The sequence below is a fragment of the Phyllostomus hastatus genome, unplaced genomic scaffold, assembly GCF_019186645.2.
Source record: "Phyllostomus hastatus isolate PE091 unplaced genomic scaffold, TTU_PhHast_1.1 phas_scaffold_78, whole genome shotgun sequence".
Taxonomy (NCBI): Eukaryota; Metazoa; Chordata; class Mammalia; order Chiroptera; family Phyllostomidae; genus Phyllostomus; species Phyllostomus hastatus.
This window is the reverse complement of record NW_025334041.1, coordinates 65,178,175-65,196,948: the sequence shown is the minus strand read 5'-3', so window position 1 is coordinate 65,196,948 and position 18,774 is coordinate 65,178,175. Positions and strand designations below refer to the sequence as shown.

Genomic DNA, 18,774 nt, shown 5'->3' with positions numbered 1-18,774 from the left:
AATGAGCAAAAGGTAAAGGAAAGGGGAATTTACAGGGCACGCCTCAGGAAAGGTGACCGATGTGTGTGCATGAAGTCTTTAATGTTAGTTCTGTTTACAAAGAACTGTGGTTAGTATAAAGGTCTTATATATGCAGATGATTTTTGTCACACCTCTGGGGACCTAGGCATAGTATTTGTTTTACTTAACCTCTCTAAGGAGAAGGTAAGTTAAAAGTATTTCCCTTTAAAACAAAGTTAAAGTTTTAAATTTCAAATCATTGGTGTAGATAAGTCTAGTCCATCTGCTTTTTGTTTCCTTTAAAAAGACCTTTATGGTGGTGCAAAAGCATAAGCTGCGTACAGGTGAATGGGGCCGAAACCTCCCTCCCAGTTTTAATTTTTATTGGTAACATTGGTTTTCTTATTGTTTCAGGTTACCGGCACCTTGCCATGCTTGCTTGATGGTGATTGTTTTATCAGGTCCAATTCTTCATCTCCAGATCTTGGAATATTATTTGAACTTGGAATTTCTTATATTCGCAATGTATGTTAGTTGAAAGAAAAAGCTTTCTAATGTATTATATCAGTTAAAAAAGTTTTTTAAGCCTGTATTTACAAGTAAAATAATTGATATTTTTGTGTGTAATAGAATTTTAGTCCTTGAGGAATGGGAATGGTAGTGATTTAAATTTTCTAAATGTGCCGCTTATGCAGTAGCATTTAATATTAAAGTGTAGAAGATGTTCATCATCACTAATCACTGGGGAAATGCAAATCAGAACCACAAACTATCACCTCACACTGTTCAAGTGGCTGTTATAAAAAAGACAAGAAGTAAGAAGTGTTGGCGAGGATGTGGAGAAAAGGGAACCCTCTTGTAGTTGTCGTTGGTGGGATTGTAAATTGGTGCAGCCTCTGTGGAAAACAATATGGAAGGTCCTCAAAAAATTAAAAATCAAATTACCATATGACTCAGCAGTTTAACTTCTGGGTATTTAATCCGAAGAAATCCAAAACACTAATTCGAAAAGATGAATCTATCACTATGTTTATTGCAGCATTATTTACAATGGTCAAGATATGGAAACAACTTAAGTGTTCATCAACAGATGGCTGGATAAAGAAGATGTGGTACATACAGGGTCCAGCAGAAGTAACGCCTGCCTGAGTGTGGTTGGTAGGGTAGTAATATGAGTGTAATAATTTATAGTTTTAACTTGAACATTTCACCTAAAATGTCATATGGTGTGTTTGAGTGGGATATTGTTATATTACATAATTTCATGCTTATGATTTTGTGATAAAAGATTTTGAAATTAAAAAAAAGGCGTTATTTGTGTCAGACCCTGTATATACAATGGGATGTTATTCAGCCATAAAGAAGAATTAAATCTTGATATTTGCAAAAACATAGATTGTCCTCAAGGACATTATGCTAAGTGAAATAACACAGAGAAAGGCAAATACCATATGATTTCACTCATATGTGGAATCTAAAAATAACAAAAAATAATCTCAAAGATACAGATAACAGATTGGTGGTTGCCAGGTATGGTGTGTGAGAATGTAAAAGGGAAAAAAAGTGTCATCACTGAGTAGCACCAGAAAGGCTTATTACTGTCTAATGATTTGTGACCAAAAGAAAGAACCCTTTCAAAGAAGCAAAACAGCCTCAATATTTACTGAAACCAACAGTGGCAACAACGCCATAACTCAAGTTCTAGAGGTTATCTGCCAGATAATAGATAAATTATACCTAGATGAAGTGTGCCACAGTTCAGCAGCTATTACTTATGATCCTAAACATGACTAACAGTTAGAAAGTGAAAAAAGTAAAACAAACTAATGTATTCCTATTAAAAAGATTTTCCTGAGGCCCCACTCAGAAATTTTCATCTGTATCTCAATAGTGGCTGGGACATATGGCCATCTCTAGCTGAAAAAATATCTGGAAAGGAAGTATTTTTTAGCCAGCATATTGCCCTTCCATCCATGAAAAAATATTAATGTTCTCATAGTAGTGAAAAAAAGGGGGGAAATATTGAGTGGGGAAAAATAAAAATAAATAAATAAAAGTGTATTTGTTTATATTTATAGCTTGAATGAATGCCAGTGCTTTGAAAAAAATGAAAATATGGAAAGGATGGGACTTTGCAGGAAGTGGTAGAAAATTTTTGGTGGCATTCCACCACAGTGGTTTCTGTCGTAATGGGTTATTTATCCTTGTGAATGTGGGTTCAAATTAAGGGGTCTGGGAGAGTGGTGATTTTTAAAGGGAACTCCAGAAACTTGGATTAACTTAACATCATATAAACTATTGAACCAGTGAATGTGGGTCTGTAATATTAATTATCCGCTTCTGTAGTCTAACAGCTTGAAAAGTGTTCCATGGACACTAGCCCTTGTGGTAACCCAGAGAGCCCACTGTTCTTACACTGATGGTGTTACACCATCCTTGCATTTCTCTAAGGCAGATTCCTCTGTATCTGTTGTGTGGGTAGGACAGGAGAGAATGTGTCCCCTGTGTGAGCCCCAGTGGCCTCTGACTGTTGACAGGTGGGCAAAGTTCTGAGCAGAAAGACCCTTGAATGATTCAACTTGCTCGTTTATCTGTCAGGGAAACAAGGCTTCATGGCCTCATGTGGTGTTGATGTGATCTGGGTGCATTCTATCACACACATCACTCAAGAGACTTGAGCAACAGCTGCCACATCGTCAATCAGGTCTAGGGATTTTCAAGAATAATTTAACTTGACAGGATTTGCACATCACCAGGTGGTCTGCAGGTACAGGGACTCTGCTGTGCTTCACTTCATTTTCTTGTGAAGAGCTTTTAGTCTAAAGTGAATACTAAGTTTTTCCTTTAAAAGGACCTGGTATGTGCTTATAAATTGTACTGCTTCAGACATTGTTTCATCTGCTTTTTTTATTTCCTAGTCAACTGGTGAAAGAGGAGAATTAAGTTGTGGCTGGGTGTTTCTTAAACTTTTTGATGCCAGTGGAATTCCTATTCCAGCAAAGTAAGTTGGCTGTATATTCTTTCCAAATAAGTAATTTTGCAGAAATTCATTTTTTAGAATATAGATAGCTCAGGTTTGTAGAATGCATCTATTAACATTTCACTAACTTGTGGGGAGAGGGGTTTAATGTTGATTTTAATGTTCCTTTAGGTAGCGTGTGTAAACAGCACGTACAGTCTCATGCTAGGAAGAAGTGACACGTAGCAAAGGGATTATAAAGGATGTTTGTATCCACTGTCTGCTGAGAATGTTCTTCAGTAACTTCCTCTGGAATTAGCAATTTTCACAGTGCCGACACAGAACCCAGTTCCCTCCAAGAAGGGGAAGCGAAAGGGAGGTCGGGGTCCCTGGCCCTGTGTGGCGCTGCCTCCCTTCCGCAGGTGGCACAGTGGGGCTGGCATGGCAGCCTGGGCAGGCAGGCTTCAAACTTAGGACCAAAGGCAAACTGGTAGTGAATATTTACAATGGAGTGTGGGGCAAATTAGTTTACAGTGTGAGTGTGTGAAACAGAATTTATTCTTGTATTATTTATTACTGTATTATTTTCTGTATGAACAACTGTAAACCTACTTTTGCCATACCCTGTGTATACATAACAGGAGATTACTATCCCTAATATAAAAAGAGCCCTCAAAAATTGAGAAGACAGTTTAAATTTTAAAATGGGCATACACACAGAAATCCAAGTCCAGGATATAAACAGGAAATTCACACAGAGATGCAGTTGCGCAGTCAGGAGGAGGAGGATGAAGACCCAGATTTGCGTAAAGTTCAGGGCTCTAGTTCCCCTGTGTCTTTGTAATCAAGCTGCAGTTTCCTCCAATATTAGAATGGGGGGTTGTCATAGTTTCTAGCCCCGAAGGTTTAATTCAGGTAACGCTTCCTCCTCCACCTCCACTGAAGCCACAGGGTGGACAGGACACCCTTACCACAGGACAGGGGTGGAACTCGCGACTCCACCAGTCGTCCAGTGTCATACAGCAGAGGGGGGTGGGGCACTTTATCACCCCTATTCCTACCCCCTAAGAAGGTGTAGAAGCCCAACCTAATTGTGATTTTGGGGTTTGGGGTTTTAATAATGTTCAGAGTTTTAGTTGTACTTAGTTGGAGGGAAAGGTATGTCTACTCAATCTTTTCTAAAGTGAAGTCACAGCTATTTTCTTAAATGAGGCAGAGGCCTGTGGGTTGATACAGAAACATTTCCAGTGTATATTATTATATGAAAAAAGTGAGTAGCAGAATAGTATGTACACTGTGACTCTACTTCAGTTCATGAAAACTGTGCATATGTGGTGGGTTTGTGTGAATGGGTCCCAGAGGCTGCCCCCAGGAACAAGGAGTGGGGAGCTGGAGCAGTGGGGTTAAAGAGGGCTTTTACCTTCTGTTTTCTACACTTCAGTAGTTTGCAACTTGAAAAGACAGAGTGTTCAGTTTGAGATTAACTGCTGTATGTATCTGTTTGCATTTGCATAAGAAAAGATAGGGCCAGGGGCTACCAAACTAGGGGGGATGGGAGGGAGGTAGCTTTCATTTTTTACTTATTATTTCTACGCCATTCAAACTTTTTACAACAATCTACATGTAACGTTTTTAAAAAAGATTTTATTTATTCAACCCTGGCTGGTGTGGCTCACTGGATTGAGCGTTGACCTGTGAACCAAAGGGTCACTGATTCGGTTCCCAGTCAGGGAACATGCCTGGGTTGTGGGCCACATCCCCAGTAGGGGGCACACGAGAGGCAACCACACATTGATGTTTCTCTCCCTCTCTCTCGCCTTTCCCCTCGCTCTAAAAATAAATAAATAAATAAATAAATAAATAAAATATTTTATTTATTCACTTTTAGAGAGAGGGGAAGGGAGACAGAAGAAGAGGGAGAGAAACATCAATGTGCAAGAGATACATTGATTGGTTGCCTCTCACAGGCCCCCAACTGGGGACAGGGCCAGAAACCCAGGCATGTGCCCTGCCTGGGAATCAAATTGGCAATCTTTTGGCTTGCAGGCTGGCACTCAGTCCACTGAGCCACACCAGCCAGGGCTACATGTAACTTTTATATTTTAAAAATAATATAAAATCATAATGGCTTTAATTCAAATGATGATTTAAAATGTTTAAAAAATCATTTTAAATAAGTTATTGGAGGCAAAATATTTTAATGACATCAATAATCTTTCTCATGTTAATGTGGTAAGATATATTTCTACTGTTAATAGTTAAGAAAGAAAGAGACTTTATTTACTGAGATGATGCCCCATGGAAGGATTAACTTTCATTCTCGATGATCAATGAAAGAAATAAAATATCTATGGGTGTGTCTGTGCTAAAAAATAATTGACTTGCGACTCCAGTGTTTCAAAGTGTCCATCACAGCCTACCACTCTTTTTAGGACTTACGAGCTCTTCCTGAATGGTGGCACCCCTGCTGAAAAAGGTGTAGAAGTGGACCCGTCAGTATCCAGAAGAGGTATAGCTCTTACTGGTCACTTCCTTCTTTTCCTTTGAGATCAAGCAAACACAAGAGGCATCAGAGAAGATAGCTGAATTCTAATATGCAAATAGTAAATTTGCTTAAAAAATCATTCAATATTAAAATCTTAGTTATTTTATCCGTGTGCCTATTTTCTTGGTAGCACATATGAGACTCTACCCTAGGTAATGAGGAAGTATGAGGGCCCTCATCTGCTCCTTCTCATTGAACACTGAGCTACGTTAATAAGCAGGCTAACTCAGAGATTGTCTATCGCTAGTCAAATGGTGTAGACATTTGAAGTTGTGCTGCATATTCCAAGCTGCCCTCCAGAAATATTGAGCACCTCCATTTAATGTGTTCACTGACCAGGCACGGTCCCAGGCCGTGGGAGTGGAGAGTCTGACCGATGTGGTCCCTGCCTCGTGCAGCTCAGAGCCCGACAGTGTTGAAACTCCCTGTTCACTGCTCAGACCTCCCCGCCTTGTTTCACAACTCAGGACACTGCTGCTGTCCCAGCCGTGCCAGTCTCCCCTTCTTGGGACAGGAAGGAGTTGGGGGCCTGGGATGCAGGTGGTTTGACCTAAAGTCAGAGGTGCTTTTTTAAACTTCCCCTTTTTCTCTGTAATCCAGCAACAACAATGTAACTTTCAGGGGCAGGTACTGGTGCTAAAATACTTTATTGTGTTGTAATACTTTGTTTTTCTTAATTAAAATTAAAATACTTTATTTTGTTATGCACACTGTCCCTAGCACTGAAAACTTTTTACATTTATTACCTTTTTTAAGCACCTGGGAGTGTTTTCTATCAGATGATGACAATGAGGAGGCAGCCGCAGCTTCTAGTAAAACTGAGGTCTTTGAACAGAAGATCGAGAGACCTACTGAGGTTGGTACGGCTCCTACCTGTCTAGGGGATGCATTGTGTGCGACCATCTCTGCTTTCAGCTTCTCCTCCTGTGTGGAGATCTGTTGTTGGTTGTATTTCCTCATTAACTTGTTTGCCAAAGATCAGTAGGGAAAGGGAAATGGAATAGTGATAAAGTTCAGATTACCTTACTCTTTTTTTTTAAAGATTCTAGTTATTTATTTTTAGAGGGAGGGGAAGGCAGGGCAAATGAGAGGGAGGGAAACATTGATTAGTTGCCTCTCACATGCCCCCAACTGGGGACCTGGCCCACAACCCAGGCAAGTGCCCTGACTGGGAATCAAACATGTGACCTTTTGGCTTGAGGTACAACACCCAAGCTACTGAGCCACACTAGTCAGGGCAGATTAGCTTTTTCTTCTACTTACTAGTTAGCACAAAGGATAGATTTGGTTGGAAATAGTGTAGAAAACTTCTAAGTGGTTTTACCAATCCGTGAGCTTATCTTCAGAGAACATTTTTTAAAAATCTTTTTCTTTCTTTCTTTCCCTCTTCCTTTCCTTCTTCCTTCCTTCCTTCCTTCCTTCCTCCCTTCCTTCCTTCCTTCCTTCCTTCCTTCCTTCCTTCCTTCCTTCCTTCCTTCCTTCCTTCCTTTCTTTCGACAGGGAAAGGGAGGGGAAAAGACAAGGAGAGAAATATGGACATGAGGGAAAAAAATCAATTGGTTGCCTCTCATATGTGCCCCCCCTCCGGGGACCAAACATGCAACCCAGGCATGTACCCTGACCAGGAATCGAACCAGCAACCTTTTGCTTTGTGGTACAATGTCCAACTGAGCCACACTGGTCAGGGTGAGAACTTTTTAACACTCTGCTTGCTGAGGTGTAATTTAGTTTATTCCTTTAGTTTACAGTTCCCCTTTGAGTTTTAACAAATGTATACAGTTGTGTAACTATCACCACAGGCAACATAGAGAAAGTGGCCATTACTCTAAGCAGTTGTCTCTGCCTCTCTGTCTTTGTTTGTTGTCAGCGCCCCAGCCCATCATTCCTTTGTTTTCTTTCCCAACAGTTTTGCCTTTTCTGGAATATCTTATAAATTGGATCATACAGTATGTAGCTTTATAAGCCTGGCCTTCACTCAGTGTCATGTTTTCAGATTCATCCATGCCAGTGCATGTGTTAGTAGTTCTTTTTTGTTTAAACAGTACAGCCTAGGTTCAGACCATCTCAATAAAGCACGTACTGCAATAAAACAAGTCACATGATTTTTTTTGGTTTCCCAGTGTATATAAAAGTTATGTTCACACTATATTGTACTCTATTAAGTGTTCAATAACATATGTCTAAAAAACAATGTGCATACCTTAATTTCAAAATGCTAACCATTATATGACCCTGTTGGGAAAATGGCCAATAGATTCACTCAATGTAGGTTGGTCACAAACCTTCAATTTATACAAAACTCAGTAAAATTAAGGCACGCCTGTCTTCATTGGCTAGATGTCCTGTAGTGTGTCTATCCATTCGCTAGTTGATGGACATCTGTGTTGTTTTTAATTTTGGGAAATTATGGATAAAACTGCCCTAAATAGTTGCATATGAATTCTTTATATGTGGATGTATGTTTTCATTTCTCATGGGTACAGACACCTGGGAGTGGGGTTGTTAGGGCATCTAGTGTTTGTTTATTTTATGAGTAGCTACCAAACTGTTTTCCAAAATAACAACACCATTTTATACTCTCACCAGCAAAAAGCCCTGGAATTTATGTATACAAAACTGGGTATTTATCCTTACATGTTTAAACTTCAGTCACCTTCAAGGTACTATGCATTTGATGCAATACACCTATTGAGACTTTTATTCTTTTCTTTTTTTAATCTAAATTATATTTTATTGATTATGCTATTACAGTTGTCCTGATTTTTTTCCCCCTTTGCCCCACCCTCCATGCTCAAGCCCCACTCCCTCAGGTAATCCCCCCACCATTGCTCATGTCTGAGAGTCATGTGTATAAGTTCTTTGGCTACTCCATTTCCTATACTGTACTTTCCATCCCCATGGCTATTCTGTAACTACTGATTTGTACTTCTTAATCCCCTTACTTCTTCAGCCATTCTCCACATCCCCTCCGTCTGGAAACCATCAAAATGCTTTCCATAGCCATGATTCTATCTCTGTTCTTGTTTGCTTAGTTTTTTTGTTAGATCCAATTGTTGATAGATATAGATTTATTGCTATTTCATTGTTCATAATTTTGATCTTATTTTTCTTAAATCCCTTTAACATTTCTTGTAATAATGGTCTGGTGATGATGAACTCCTTTAAGTTATTTCTTGTCTGGGAAACTCTTTGTCTGCCTTTTAATTCTAAATGATAGCTTTGCTGGGTAGAGCAATCTTGGCTGTGGGCCCCCTGCTCTTCGTGACTTTGAATACTTCTTTCCAGCCCCTTCTAGCCTGCAAAGTTTCTTTTGAGAAATCAGCTGACAGTCTTATGGGAACTCCCCTGTAGGTAACTAACTTCTTTTCCTTTTGTGCTCTTCATATTCTCCCTTTATCTTCAAGCTTGGGCATTTTAATTATAATGTATCTTGGTGTGGACCTCTTTGCATCCATCTTGTTTGGTACTCTCTGTGCTTCCTGGACTTGCATGTCTATTTCCTGCATCACATTAAGGATATTTTCTTTCATTATTTTTTTTCAAATAGATTACCAATTTCTTGTTCTTTCTCTTCTCCTTTGGCACCCCTATGAGGTGCATGATGGATTGCTTAAAGTCATCCCACACTCTGCTTGCACCATCCTCATTTTTTGGGACTCTCTTTTCTTCTTGTCATTCTGATTGTTTGTGTTTTGTTTCCTTATGTTCCAAATCATTGATTTGATTCTCGCCTTCATCTGTTCTACTGTTGTTTCCCTGTAAATTGTTCTTTAGTTCAGTTAGTATATACTTTGTTTCTGACCGGGTCTTTTTGATGCTACTGACGTCCTCACTAAGTTCCTTGAGCATCCTTATAACCAGTGTTTTGAACTCTGCATCTGATAGCTTGCTTATCTCCACTTCGTTTAGCTCTTTTTCTGGAGTTTTGATCTGTTCTTCATTTGGGTCATGTTTCTTTGTCTTCTTGTTTTGGCAGCCTCCCTGTGTCTGTTTCTATGTATTAGGGAGAGCCACTTTGACTCCATGTCTTGGTAGTGTAGCCTAATGTAGTAGGTGTCCTGTAGGGTCCAGTGGCACAGCCTCCCCTATCACCCAAGCTGGGAACTCGAGGTGTGCCCTTCGTGTGGGCTGAGTACACTCTTTTCTTATAGTTGAGCCTTGGTTGCTGTTGGCAGATCAATGGGAGGGATTTACCCAGGTCAGTCAGCTGCAAGGATTGGCTGTGACCACTTACCACCAGCCTCCCTCCCCCATAGAGGGTCAGCTGTGCAGGGGCAGGGAGGTGGTGCTCCAACATGGTCTGTAGGTGTCCACTGATGCACTGGCTCTGGGGTTTCCTGGTGGTGCAGTCCAAGATCAGCACCCCCATCTCTGTTTTGCCTGGGGCACCCTGTCTGAGAAGTAAAGCAATGTGAGATGGCTGGTACTCTTGCTGGGCTTGGAGATTTCCAGGCAAAGCCAAATTATGAATCTAGGCTGGCTACTGCTAGTGCTCGGCCTGGGGCTTACTGAGGCCAGTTGCCCCTTGTTTGAGAGAATTTAGGAAGATGTGAAGCTAGAGCCAAGATCAGCCATTTGTATGAAAAAGCAGTTTGGGTGGGCCATTAAGTTGGATCGGACAGAGTCTCTGGGTATCTCCAAGGTGGGTCAAATAGTGTTAGCCAGGTTGATTGAGTCTCAGATATGGCACCAGTCTGCTGGCTCAGTCTGGATGGATGTGGTTCCTTTAATTCCATAGTTGTCAGACTTCCACTGAACTTGATTTCTGATGGTTCTGAGTGATGGGTGTTCTATATTTTAGTTGTGGTTTTGTTTTTAATTTATTTATTATTTCAAAATATATTTTACTGATTATGCTGTTAAGTTGCCCCATTTTTTTTCTCCCCCTTTTCCCCCCTCCACCCTGTACCCACCCTGTCCTCCAGCTTCCCCTCCCCTTTATTTCATGTCCATGGGACATACATATAAGTTCTTTGGCTTCTCTGTCTCCTTCATTATTTTTAACCTTCCCCTGTCTATTTTATGCCTACCAATTATGCTTCTTACTCCCTATAACTCCCCTCCCCACCCTGTTATTCCCTTCCCCCCTCACTGCTGAAAACCCTCCATGTGATCTCCATTTCTCTGGTTCTGTTCCTGTTCTAGTTTTTGCTTAGTTCTTGTTTGTTTTTGTATTTTAGATTCAGTTGTTGATAGTTATGAGTTTGTTGTCATCTTACTGTTCAAAGTTTTTGATCTTCTATTTCTTAGATAAGTTCCTTTAACATTTCATATAATAAGGGCTTGGTGATGATGAACTCCTTTAACTTGACCCTATCTGGGAAGCACTTTATCTGCCCTTCCATTCTAAATGATAGCTTTGCTGGATAGAATAATCTTGGATGTAGGTCCTTGCCTTTAATGACTTCAAATACTTTTTTCCAGCCCTTCCTGCCTATAAGGTTTCTTTTGAGAAATCAGCTGATAGCCTTATGGGAACTCTTTTGTAGGTAACTGTCTCCTTTTCTCTTGCTGCTTTTAAGATTCTCTCCTTATCTTTAAGCTCCTACCCTTTTCAGCAGCATGGATGGAACTGGAGAGCATTATGCTAAGTGAAAGAAGCCAGGTGGTGAAAGACAAATACCATATGATCTCACCTTTAACAGGAACCTAAACAATAAAACATATAAACAAGCAAAATATAACCAAAGACACTGAAATAGAGGACAGGCTGACAGTGACCAGAGGGGAGAGGAGAGGGAATTTCAGGGGAGAATTGGAAGGGTTTACAGGAACAAATATAAAGGACACATGGACAAAAACTAGAGGAGGTGGTGGAAATGGGAGGGAGGTGGGGAGGGCTGGCGGGGTGGGCTGGGATGGGAGTAAAAGACAGAAAACTGTACTTGAACAACAATTAAAATAAAATTTAAAAAATTCTCTCCATATCTTTAATCTTGGCTAATGTAATTATAATGTGCTGTAGTGTGTTCCTCCTTGGGTCCAACTTCTTTGGGACTCTGAACTTCCTGGACTTCCTGAAAGTCTATTTCCTTTGCCAGATTGGGGACATTTTCCTTCACTATTTGTTCAAATAAGTTTTCAATTTCTTGCTCCTGTTCCCCTTCTGGCACCCCTATCATTCAGATGTTAGAGTGCTTAAAATTGTCCCAGAGGTTCCTAAGTCTCTGCTCATTTTTTTCAATTCTTGTTTCTTCATTCTGTTCTGGTTGAATGTTTATTTCTTCCTTCTGCTCCAGATCATTGATTTGAGTCCTGGTCTTCTCTTCACTGTTGGTTCCCTGTATATTTTTCTTTATTTCACTTTAGGTAGCCTTCATTTCTTCCTTCATTTTGCAGCTGAGCTCAATCAATTCTGTGAGCATCCTGGTTACCAGTGTTTTGAACTCTGCATTAGATAGGTTGTCTATCTCCTCATTGCTTAGCTCTTTTACTGGATTTTTGATCTGTTCTTTCATTTGGGCCATATTTGTCTGTCTTGGTGCACCTGTTATTTTGTAATGGGCGGAGCCTTAGTTGTTTGCCAGGAACCCTCTTTGCTGCGTTGTGGTGCTTTCTGTGAGGGAGGAGTCGGAGAGGGAACATTGCTGATTGCTTGCTCCACTCTAGCCCCACTTTCCAATGAACTCTCCCGTAAGACTGGGAGTTTCTCCTGCTGTGAAAACCCCCACAGTAGTTTACAGGTAGCTTTGAGACATTAGTTTCCTGTTCAGCCAGCCCCACCTTGCCACACGTCCTCTCTGCTCAGCTGCCCCTCTCCCATCTGTGCCTCTCCTACTGGTCTCGGTCAATATTTCTTTAACTCTTTGGTTGCTGGAGTTCCATGCAGTTTGATTTTCTGGCACTTCTGGTTGTTTGTTTTAAAATTGGTTTTTATCCTTCTTTTGGTTCTTCAAGGAAGTGAAGGGTTTCTACCTATATGTCCATCTTGGCCGGAACTCAACTTTTATATCATTAAGACAAAAAAACAAAAGAATTTCGAGGTAGAGATCTTCCTGCTAGTATACAAGTGTCTATCTCAGGAGCTGTGCTCTGCTTCCTGCGGCCCCTGCCAGCCCCAGCCCCGCCTTGTCTCGGTGTGTGCTCTTCTCTCCTCCTAGAACCCACACAGGGACTTGAGCTCTGCCTTGAAATTGCCACTTTGCCTGGTCCGGAGACATACCCTCCGGACAGTGTCAAGTGTGGGTTGGGGTACCTGCTGGTGTGGCCCAGGCTCAGGCTGGCTCTCCCAGAAACCAGGTCCTGGGCACAATGAAGCCAGAGGCCCTGGGGTGGCTTCAGGGCTCAGACTGTACTGTGGGTTCCAGGCGAAAGGCTGGGCACCAGCATGGGTACTCTCGTACATCAGTGCCCCGAGCCTGTAAGCCTTGGAGGTGGAGACAAGGCAGGACTGATCATCTCCTCCAGTTTCCTCTCCCCTGATCTTCAGTGACTGGAGAAGAAGGCAAATACAGGAAATGGAACATCAGCCCTCCTCCTCTGCTGCAAAGGTGCCTCCCACCTCTGTCCCCACCTCCCTAGCTTATGAACCTCACCTAGGTTTTGCCAAACTTCTGTGCTTAAAGGAGGAAGGACAGAGGCTCTGTCCATATGCCAGGGGACATACAACAGTGGTGTCCGGGCCACAGGTGGGCAGCCCAGTTCAAGTCTGTGTTAGTGCCCATTTTCACCCGGCATCCTTGTTGACTGGCCTCCATGGCCCTCTCTCTAGCCAGCAGGTGTATGTATGAGGACCCCTGGATGTCAGGAGACCTGTGAAAATGCAATGGATTGGTGTAGGCTCACCTACTTTACCAAACAGCAGCAGCAGCACAATCCTGCCCACGGGGCTCGTTTTTGTGGAGATAGTGTGATGATGGTGACCTGTCAGCATGAGACGGAGGGAGCAAGCGGAGCCTCCAGTTTCACCAAGACTTGCCTCTCTAATTCTGGAGCTGTTTTCAGAAGGGAGTTAAGTGGCAGGGTTTGTCCAGAGGCTCCTGATGAGGGAAAGCCCTGAACTGAGACTCAGACTCCCAGGGCCTGGGTTCCGAACCAGGACACTGGCCTGTGCAAGCAGGCAGGTGCGTGCGGGTAGGTGCTGTCAGTCTCTTTATTTTCCTTCGCCTTTTTTATGCATTTCTTTCTCACTTCCATTGTATTGCTGTTAAAAGTAAATGAAACAAAAGTGTTGCTTTGCTGCATCCCAGTATTATGTTAGTTGCACTTCTGCCGCCAGCTGTTTGTTGGTCCATTTTTACTTCTTCAGCTCAGCCAGCCTTTCAGAGCTCAGAGATTTCTAGTCACCTTGGGTTTGGGAAAACCAGAGGATTTCCCGAAAGAAAACAGAGCAAGCAGCATAGCTTCATGCTGTGGAGAGGTGCCTGCACTGTGGGAGCAGTGAAGGCCTCTAATGCAAGCGGAGGGTAGGTCTGTGAGAGGAGGAGAGGGTGCAGTGGGAGGAAGGTTCCACCCCTTCCCCTGGCCACATCAGTGGCTGTTCTTCCGCTGGAGACAGGGATTTGGGTTTGCAGCTAAAATATAGCCCATGTGGACTCTGGACCAGAGGGCGGGAGGTGGAACAGCCCCTGGGATCACAGCATGAACCCTGGGAAGGCCCCTGGAGCCGTCAGGGCCGCCTAAATGGCCCCTGCAGGCAGCCTTTGAAGTCTGGGTCAGGTATGCCCAAGATCAGAATTGGGCAGCTTTGGGAAGAGATGATTTCCAACTTTGTACACCAAAGGCTATATATGAAAGTAGTTAAGTGCGGCAAGAGAACCTGTCCTGTGTTTTTGGATGTTTCGAGAGATGCAGGGGTTAGGGAGTGATCAAGGACAATTACTTAAATTCCATTAAACTGATCACCAATAGGATCCATTGCCCCTGCCCCATCACGGGGCTGGTCGCATTCATTCTGTTCACTATCAATAGGCTGGGAGACTGTTACCTCTGTGGTTCATCTTTTCTCCTAAAATTCTCATTCTAGAAATGAAAGTGTAGGATTAATTTACAAATGTTTAAGTGTCTTTAAGCTTTGAGTGAGTTTTCTTAGCCCAAAGACATATTTCTTTTTGATAGAGGACATTGTTCGCAGGGGTTCTGAGATTTAGCTCTATGGTCTTTATGCTTCATGACAGTGTCCATTTCTTTCTAAAAATAACATTTAGAAAATGTATGTTTAGAATGATTTCAGACATTTTCTTGAGTATCTTCTTAAGCTGACTCTTATGCTTGGTCCATCCCAAGTGTTTAGTCTGTGTGTCAGGTTTTAAAGTGCTCATTGTCATGTTCCTATATTATTGTTTTGAAATCTCAGTCCTGAAATTTTGTTTCTATTTTTTAATTCATAAGTATTTTCCTCTTTTTGGTGCTGTCATAAGTGGAATTGTTTAAATTTCTTTTTCAGATTACTGAATGTATAGAAACATGACTGATTTTTAATGTTAATTTTATATTCTTTAACTTCGCTGAATTTGTTCATCTAACAGATTTTTGTGGCATCTTTAGGGTTTTCTACATATGAGATCATGTCTATGAACAGATGTGACTTTGCTTCTTCCTTCCAATTTGGATGCTCTTTATTCCTTTTTCTTGCTTGATTGCTCTAGCTAGGACTTCCAGTGATATGTTGAATGCAAGTGGTGAAAGCAGGAATCCTTTTCTTGTTCCTGATCTTAGACAAAAAGCTTTCTGTCTTTCACTGTTAAATAGGATGTTAGCTGTGGGATTTTCATATATGACCTTTAGTATGTGAAGGTGGTTTTTTTCTATTCCTAGTTTGTTGAGTATTTATATTATGAGTTGAATTTTCTCAAATGTCTTTTTGGCATCAATTGATAAGATCATGTGAGTTTTTCCCTTCATTCTGTTTAAATATAGTGTATTACATCGATTGATTTTGTTACATCGAGCCATCCTTGCATTCTAGGAATAAATCCTACTTGGTCATGGCATATAATCCTTTTATTATGCTGCTGGACTCTGTTTGCTAGTGTTTTGTTAAAGATTTTTGCATCGATGTTTATAAGGGATATTGGTCTGTAATTTTCTTTTCTTGTAGGGTCTTTGTCTGGTTTTGGCATCAGGGTAATGCTGGCCGCATAGAATTATTTAGGAGCTATTCCCTCTTCTTCCAGTTTTTGAAAAGGGTTGAGAAGGATTGGCTCTTCTTTAAATATTTAGCAGAATTCAGCAGTGAAGTTATCAGGTCCAGAACTTTTCTTTGTTGATAGATTTTTGATTACTGATTCAATTTCCTTACCAGTAATAGGTCTACTCAGATTTTATCTTAATTTGTGATTTACCATATTTTGCCATGTATAATGCACACCCATGTTTTTGGCCCAAACTTTCAGGAAAACAATTTTTTGTTTTAATTTTTAAATTAATTAATTAATTAGTATTTAGATACTTGGTTTTTGTATTATAAAGGAATTTTAGCATTTATTTTTGCACATATTGTACAAGGAATTTTATTACAAATTATTTATTATGTTACAAATACTTACAAAACACAAGAGATACAAGGTATAAGAAATTTTATGTACCAATAACAAATTTATGATATTTATACATCATAGAAGGCCAAGAACTCCTTGTCACTGTCAATATCAGAAGTATCGTCTTCTTCAATTTCTACTTTACTTATGTCTTCTGAAAAGTCACTTTCCTCATCCTGGTAAATTTTACCGCCTCAGTTCCATCCATAGCATTGCTGATGCCACATTTTTTAATCGACTTTACAACCACTTCCTTCTTGTCACCATTCTATGATCTTAGGATCCAGTCACAAACCTGGGCAATGGATGTTTCCTTGACCCTGCCTGTAGGTGTTAAATCTTTACCAGCTGACTGTATCCATGACATCCACTCTTTCTTCATTAGGGCCTTAATGGGCTTGTTTACTGACACATCAAGAGGTTGCAGTTGGCTGGTTAGTCTACCAGGTATCACAGCAAGTTGGGTTTCCAAGCTTGCTGCGATTGCTTTCACACTTTGTGTAACATGCATGGGCTTTGAACTGAGGAATAACAAGCAAAACTGTTTTTTAAAGTAATCCCCCAGACCTTTGTGACTAGACTTGGTTAAACCAGATTTTCACACCTTCTGTATTCATCCATCCTTTTTCATGCGCATGGATAATAACTCCACTTAGAATCTTTTCTTTCAGAAAACTTTTTCTTTGAAAGATGATCATAGGTGGCAGCTTTGTCCCATCTGCATAACAGGCTAGAACAACAGTGAAATTTGTTTTCTCATGACCATTAGTTTTGACAGCACAGTCTTTGCTCCTTTGATGTCCACAGTTCTGTTGGTTGGCATATCAAATGTGTGTGGGACCTCATCCATGTTGGCAGTTTGAGACAGCTCAAAGTTGTAAGTCTTTCAAAGAATAATAATATAAAAATGAAATTCCAAAACTTGATTATCATTGGCTACTGAAGTTTTTGGACAAGTTTTGTTCATGTCCTCGTGCTCAAACCTTCTGTCTTCATAAAATTAAAGCACCATTTAGGTGTTCCTGAGAGATCACCAATGTTTTTTTCTTGTGCAGTCCTTTTACCTTCTTTTTCTATCTTCTTGGTCAAAACAGAGATCCCAGTTTGATGCTGCTTCTGAATCCTGGTCTTTGCCTTCTGCCCCACCTCCAGCCACTTCAGAGGCTTCCCTCTCGTTGCCTTCTTCTGTCCTGTGATCTGAAGAAGCTTTTCTTCCTGTTGCCTCACAGTCTGATGACGCTCCCTGTGAGAGGAGGTCTGAAGTGCCTCTTGGCAGCCCTGCTGCCATGCTTTTTAACATATTTAATAACTTTTAGCTTAAATCTTGCAGTGTACAAAAACCATTTTGACACTTTCCCAGGGATTTTCCAATAATTTCACCTGTCTAAAGTGTATGAAGAGAAATGTTGTGCTGTTCACCCTATGCTAATACAGTCAGTGTCACTTATCAAGTGGATGACAATCGCCATCATCTATATTACTCTGTGGATAACATACGTTGCTCTTCTGCTCTTCATTTCATTTCATTGAATCATTGGCTGAGATGGCTTTCACTGCAAGTTTGTCATAATTTCAACAAAACTGATTATTGTATTCCAGGGTATTATTTTGCATACAGATACCATTTCTAGAGTTACACTTTTAACACATAAACATAAATAAAAGAATTAAAACCATTTATATAGATATGGAATTAGTATCACCCATATTTAATGTGCATCTGTATTTTTCCCTCAAAAATTGGGCAAACAGGTCACATTACACATGGCAAAATACAGTAGTCTTAATAGGTTTTGTGTTCCTAGGAATTAGTCCATTTCATCTAGATTATCCAATTTTTTTTACTCACAATTTTTATAGTACTTTTATACTCCTTTTGATTTCTGTAGAATCAGAAGTAATATCCTCATTTTCAGTTCTGATTTTAATAATTTGATTTCTCTCTTTTTCTTAACCCATCTAACTAAAGGTTTGTGAATTTTCCCTGACCAGTGTGGCTCAGTTGGTTGGGTGTGGCACCACAAAGTGAAAGGTTGCCAGTTCGATTCCCAGTCAAGGCATATGCCTGGGTTGTGGGCCTGGTTTCCAGTTGGGTTGCATGCAAGAAGCAACTGATCAATATTTCTCTCTCTCTCCTTCTCCCTCCCTTTCCCTCTCTAAGAATAAATAAAATTTTAAAAGAAAAAAAGTTTGTAAATTTGGTGATCTTTTCAAAGAACCAATATTGGGCTTCATTGATTTTCTCTATTGTTTCTCTAGTCTATATGTCATTTATCTGTTCTCTAATTTTTATTATTTTCTCCCTTCTACTTACTGGGGCTTAAGTTTGTTCTTTTTACTAGTTCCTTAAATTGTAAAGTTAGGTTGTTGATTTGAGATCTTATTTTTTAATGTAGCTATACATTTCACTCTTAACACTGCTTTCCCTTTGCCCCATAAATTTTGGTATGTTATATTTTCTTTTTAATTGATCTGTACTTTCTAATTTTCCTTGTGATTTCTTTTTTGATCCATGATTATTTGAGTGTGTTGTTTAATCTCCACATGTGTGAATTTTCCAGTTTTCCTTCTGCTCTTGATTTTTACTTCCATTCTATTGTGATCAGAAAAGATACTTTGTATGATTTCAGTTTTAATTTTTTTAATATTCATCTGAGGGCATGTTTATTGATTTTAGAGAGAGGGGAAGGGAAGGAGAGAGAAAGGGAGAGAAACATGGATGTGAGAGAGAGACATCGATTGGTTACCTCTTGTACGCACCCCAGCTGGGGACCAAACCCACAACCTAGGCA

At 40.5% G+C, this 18,774-nt stretch overlaps 1 protein-coding gene across 5 annotated transcripts in view; it reads left to right on the top strand.

The window, feature by feature from the left end:
* The window catches only part of NPHP1 (nephrocystin 1), a 77,671-nt gene that overhangs the window by 50,019 nt on the left and 8,878 nt on the right, over positions 1 to 18,774 (top strand). For all 5 annotated transcript variants that reach the window (XM_045828258.1, XM_045828259.1, XM_045828260.1 and 2 more), the window contains 4 exons: positions 415 to 525; positions 2,919 to 3,001; positions 5,392 to 5,468; positions 6,261 to 6,360. In XM_045828258.1, coding sequence (XP_045684214.1) covers positions 415 to 525; positions 2,919 to 3,001; positions 5,392 to 5,468; positions 6,261 to 6,360 — 371 coding nt within the window. The remainder of the gene's footprint in view (positions 1 to 414; positions 526 to 2,918; positions 3,002 to 5,391; positions 5,469 to 6,260; positions 6,361 to 18,774) is intronic.